At 58.7% G+C, this 4,924-nt stretch overlaps 1 protein-coding gene across 1 annotated transcript in view; it reads left to right on the forward strand.

The window, feature by feature from the left end:
• The window catches only part of LOC102240560 (putative serpin A13), a 6,193-nt gene extending 1,430 nt beyond the window's left edge, over nt 1-4,763 (forward strand). Inside the window, exons 2-5 of the mRNA XM_005853242.2 lie at nt 486-1,077; nt 2,650-2,920; nt 3,591-3,711; nt 4,298-4,763. Coding sequence (XP_005853304.1) covers nt 510-1,077; nt 2,650-2,920; nt 3,591-3,711; nt 4,298-4,513 — 1,176 coding nt within the window. The 5' untranslated portion in view covers nt 486-509 and the 3' untranslated portion in view covers nt 4,514-4,763. The remainder of the gene's footprint in view (nt 1-485; nt 1,078-2,649; nt 2,921-3,590; nt 3,712-4,297) is intronic.
• The last annotated feature ends 161 nt before the right edge of the window (nt 4,764-4,924 follow it).

A 4,924-nucleotide genomic window follows, 5' to 3' on the forward strand; every position in this document is an offset into this window, starting at 1 on the left:
GAGTTGTTGTGAACTCTTCAGTGATGCCTTCCCCAGGATATTTGCAGATGTGCTTGGGAAAAATCATTTCATCCCCGACCTTTGCATGTCAGGTGCTGGGGTGCTGGGGTGCCGCCTTGCCTGTGCCCCGGCTCTCCGTTCCTGATGCGGCTCTCTCTCCCTCCGATCGCCATGGCGACCACGGGGTGCAGGCCAGGCGGCACCCCCAGGCCCCCAGGGCCGCCTTTGCCCTGCCAGCCAGCTCTTGCCTACTGCCTGGGTTTCTGATCACTGTTCTTCCATCCTTCCTCTTTCGCCTCCCATCATTGTGCCTATGTATGCAAATTAACCGCCATCTTTGTTGGCAGTTAATTTGCATATCGCCCTAATTAGCCAATGGGAAGCGTAGCAGAGGTACGGTTAATTACCCTTTTTGTCTTTTGTTAGATAGGATTACTATTACCGTTGTTGTTGTTGTTGTTGTCCTCCCGCGCCCCTGCTTCTAGAATCTTGACCAAGGACTCCAGAGGATGTGGCTGCTGGTCCCTGCGCTCCTGGCTGTGGGCCATTGCCTGGCCCTGGCCAACCAGGAGGATTCTGGCCCCATGGACCCCGGCCCCTCAGACGTCCCTCCCGGGCCGGCCCTGCCCTGCCACAAGCTCTCCGTGAGCAACATAGACTTTGCCTTCGACCTCTACCGACAGCTGGCCTCAGAGGCCCCCGGAGAGAACGTCCTCTTCTCCCCCGTGAGCATCTCCTGGGCCTTGGCCACGCTGTCCCTCGGAGCCCCTGCCGCCAGCAGGGCCCACCTCCTGGAGGGCCTGGGCTTCAACCTCACGCTGGTTTCCGAGGCCGAGATCCAGGAGGGCTTCCGGGACCTGCTGCGCAGGCTCCCCGTGCAGGGCCCCCAGCTCCTCCTGACGCTGGGCCAGCGCAGCTTCAGCGGCCTGGGCCCGGGGGCTGCCCAGGACCCGGCGGGGGCCCAGCACAGCATCCGGGAGTATGTAGAGAAGCAGACCCGGGGGCAGCTTGGCGCCTGGGTGGAGGAACTCAGCGATGCCACCGCGGAGGTCCTGGTGAGTCACCTGCTCCTCAGAGGTAAGAGGGGTCTATCCCAGGACGTTCTCTCCGGGGCCCCAATCACACCGCAGCCCCGCTCCCCACAGCCTCCAGAGCCCCCCTGCTGACTGAGATGTAGGAGCTCCAGGAATCCTTGATGCTTCTGCTTGCATACCCCCAGTGACGGGGAACTCATCACCCGTCGCATTTTAATACTACTGATGAGTTTTTTCAAAGAAGGATTTTTCCAACTTTAGTGTGCATAGCACTCCCTGGGGAACTCACTTACAATGCAGGTATCTTGCGCTTGTCCCCAGAAGATTCTGATTTAGGGGGCAGGTCAGTCAGGGACCCAAGACCCTGCATTTGAGGGCGGTCCCCGTCCTCCCCCCGCGGGGAGGCTGCTGCAGGAGGGCTGTGATCTCCACGTTAGTAACTGCAGGCAGCGCTGAGTCACGGACCATGAGCCCCTTCCTCTGGCAGGCCCAGGAGGCATGGATGAGAGCGGGGAGAGCCCCAGCGCTGGGAGAGCCTTTATTTTCCCAGGAGAGCAATGCGATCACGTGCCTCGCTCCTTAATCACACTCCTTCACTCAGCGATGAGTCCGGTCCTTCTCGTACTTGCACAGCGAGTGCTTTGTGGGTCTCCAGGGAATTCACACCCACCTCTCATTTGACCTTCTCACCGGGATGAAGCACAGAGGCTATGGTTCATGTTTCCTTTTCACACGTGAGGAGACAGATTTGTTTTAAAAGAAGAAGGGATTGGCCTGAGCCCCTAAGGCATGACTCAGCTACATGCCTGTGAATAGTTCTCGCCTGGTATATGTCAGCCTGTTTGCACACACACACAATCTGAATACTATCATGCCGGTCACTGTGCATGTTTGATTTTTACTGAATTTTCTTCACAGCCCAACAAGGCGATTTTATTATGTCCACTTGAGAGATGGGAAAACTGAGGCCCAGTGTTAGGTGACCTGCCTTAGGCCTGCCAGCCAGGCTGAGCCAAGCCCTCAGATCCACACACGTTTCAGAGCAGCTGGTGCCACATGATGGGTTTTGTCTCTTTAAACTTAACCACCTCTGGCCCCAGCTGGTGTGGCTCAGTGGATAGAGCGTCAGCCGGCAGACTGAAGGGGCCCGGGTTTGATTCCGGCCAAGGGCACATGCCCGGGTTGAGGGCTCGATCCCTAGTAGGGGGCGTGTAGGAGGCAGCCGATCAAGGATTCTCTCTCATCATTGATGGTTCTATCTCTCTCTTCCTCCCTCTTTCTCTCTGAAATCAATAAAAATATATTTTAAAACCATTTTTTTAATTAACCACCCAAAGAGAGTAAGGAGACCGGAGAGCAAAGCAGCCCTCACTGTCTGGCACTGCTCTGTCGCTGTGACAGCACTTACCCCATTTCCCAAACAGGAGACGCAAGCGCAGGGCAGGCAAGGGCTCAGCCCCCGGGCTGCACAGGGAACGAGGGACAGGCCAAGAGGCAGTCACGGGGCTGGGCTTGGCGTCCACTGTGGACTCCCCACCCTGTGGCTGCCCGATGGGTGGCCCGGAGCCCATTCTCCATTCTCTCCACGGCAACCTCGCTGTCCTCGTCCCCTCAGCCGGGTGGGCGCGACCCTTTGACCCGAGAGCCACCAGCCTGAAGAAGTTCTTTGTGGACGAGCACAGGGCCGTGCAGGTTCCCATGATGAGGCAGAAGGCTCGCCACCGCCTCCTGCACGACCCCGAGCTGCAGTGCACGGTGCTGCAGATGGAGCACGCCGCCAGCGCCACCACCTTCTTCGTCTTCCCCCAGCGGGGTCGGCTGGGGCAGCTGGAGGACTCCCTGCTGCCCGAGACGCTGATCAAGTGGGACAGTCAGCTCAGGACCAGGTAGCGCGCACAGCAGGGCCTGGGATGCGGCTCCTGCCTCCCCTCAGTGATGGTCCCCTCAGGGCACTGTCCCCCAGGGCACTGTCCCCCAGGGCACTGTCCCCCTAGGACAGTGGTCGGCAAACTGCGGCTCACGAGCCACAAGCGGCTCTTTGGCCCCTTGCAGGGCACTGTCCCCCAGGGCAATGTCCCCCCAGGGCCCTGTCCTTGGCCTCCCTGCAGGTGTCAGGATGGGGCCTGGTCAATTGTACTGGGCCAGGTGTCTGGAGGCTGGTTCTAGTCCCAGCTCTGGTGCCAACCTGAGTGACCCCATGATGCACAGAGTTCCAGCCCTTAAGCAGTGGGGGCAGGAAAGAGGGCCCAGGACAGATATTGAATGGAGGATGGAAGGCCCTGGACAGACGTTGAATGGAGGACAGTGGATCCTGGACAGATGTTGAATGGAGGATGGAGGGCCCTGGACAGATGTTGAATGGAGGATGGCGGGCCCTGGACAGATGTTGAATGGAGAGGAGAGATTGGAGGGGCAGGGAGACCAGAGGTGTGAATGGGGGTGAGAAGCTGCAGCCCTGGAGCTGCTTTGGGGCCGAGGCTGGAGCCTGCGGAGTCACCTGGGACACACGCAGCCGCTTTTGGGGTCTCAACAGCAAACCCATCTGTCTCCCCGCAGAGAACTCGATTTCTACTTCCCTAAGTTCTCCATCTCCAGCACCGCCAGACTGGAGCTGCTCCTCCCAGGAGCGGCTGTGGGCGGAGGCCTCCCCGAGCAGCCCGGACTGAACATCTCGAAGGTAACCTGGGATCTGGGTCAGCGGTGGGGTGTCCGTGCCTGCGGGCCGCTGCGGGAGGAAGGCGCCCGCATCTCCTCACACGCGGAGCGGCTGTTTGCCAGAACTCGGCACATCACCATCTGTGCTCCGCATGTGTCCCCCACTCGTGCACGCCTGCCCCCACAGGCACCGGGGGCCAGAGGTCAGGCCCCATCCCTGCCCTCGGGTGACAGCCCAGACAGGGAAGGCTGGGTGGGTCCACACCATCAGGGCTGGACTTCGGAGGAGGCTCTGGGGCTCCTTCCTGATCGTGGGCCCGTGGGACTGAGAGCCCGGCCGGCGTGGCTCAGGGGCTGAGCGTCGACCTATGAGCCAGGAGGACCTGGTTCAATTCCTGGTCAGGGCACATGCCCAGGTTGCGGGCTAGATCTCCAGTTGGGGTGTGCAGGAGGCAGCCCAGTGATTCTCTCTCGTCATTGATGTTTCTATCTCTCTCCGTCTCCCTTCCTCTCTGATATCAATAATAACATATTTAAAAAAATAAAAATAAAGGTGTGGTTGATCCCTCCTATGGGGTCAGTTGGCGATTCCGGAATTTTCCTTGCAGGTTGCACACAAGGCTGCGATGACTCTGGATGAGGGGGGCACAGAGGCGGCCGCCGCCACCAGCATCCAGCTCACGCCGGGGCCCCGCCCCGACCTCGACCTCGACACCTCGCCCGCTCCAGACACGGAGTTCAACCGGCCCTTCCTGGTGATGACCTTCCACACAGACACGGGGAGCATGCTTCTCCTGGGGAGGGTTGTCAACCCGCTGGGGTGATGCGCTGGGTGACCCCGAGCAGAGCGGGGCCGAGTCAGCATCGGTGTGAAAGGCCACGGCCAGCGTGGCCTTCGGGTTCAAAGGCTTGGAGAAAGAGCTGACGCACGAATTAACACACAAGACAAGAAATAATAATTTTGAAATTATGGGGGGAAGCCAGGGAAAACTCAACTGTAGTAGTCAAGTTCCACTGACTAGAAAACACAATTGCCTTTTAGGAATGCAAACAGACATATCCATGGTGATTGTTTAGTAAACAGTAAGATTGTCAGGTTGGGGGGGTTTGTAATAAAATGCAAATATTCACCCTGTGAATATCAAGAGTCCAGGTCAGCTTTCTGATGGACTTCTCATCGCATTTATATTAATTCCTGTTGATCTTGGTTTCCAGCACATCAGGTCTCGGGGCCC

The sequence above is a fragment of the Myotis brandtii genome, unplaced genomic scaffold (genome assembly GCF_000412655.1).
Source record: "Myotis brandtii unplaced genomic scaffold, ASM41265v1 scaffold1013, whole genome shotgun sequence".
NCBI classification, from domain to species: Eukaryota; Metazoa; Chordata; class Mammalia; order Chiroptera; family Vespertilionidae; genus Myotis; species Myotis brandtii.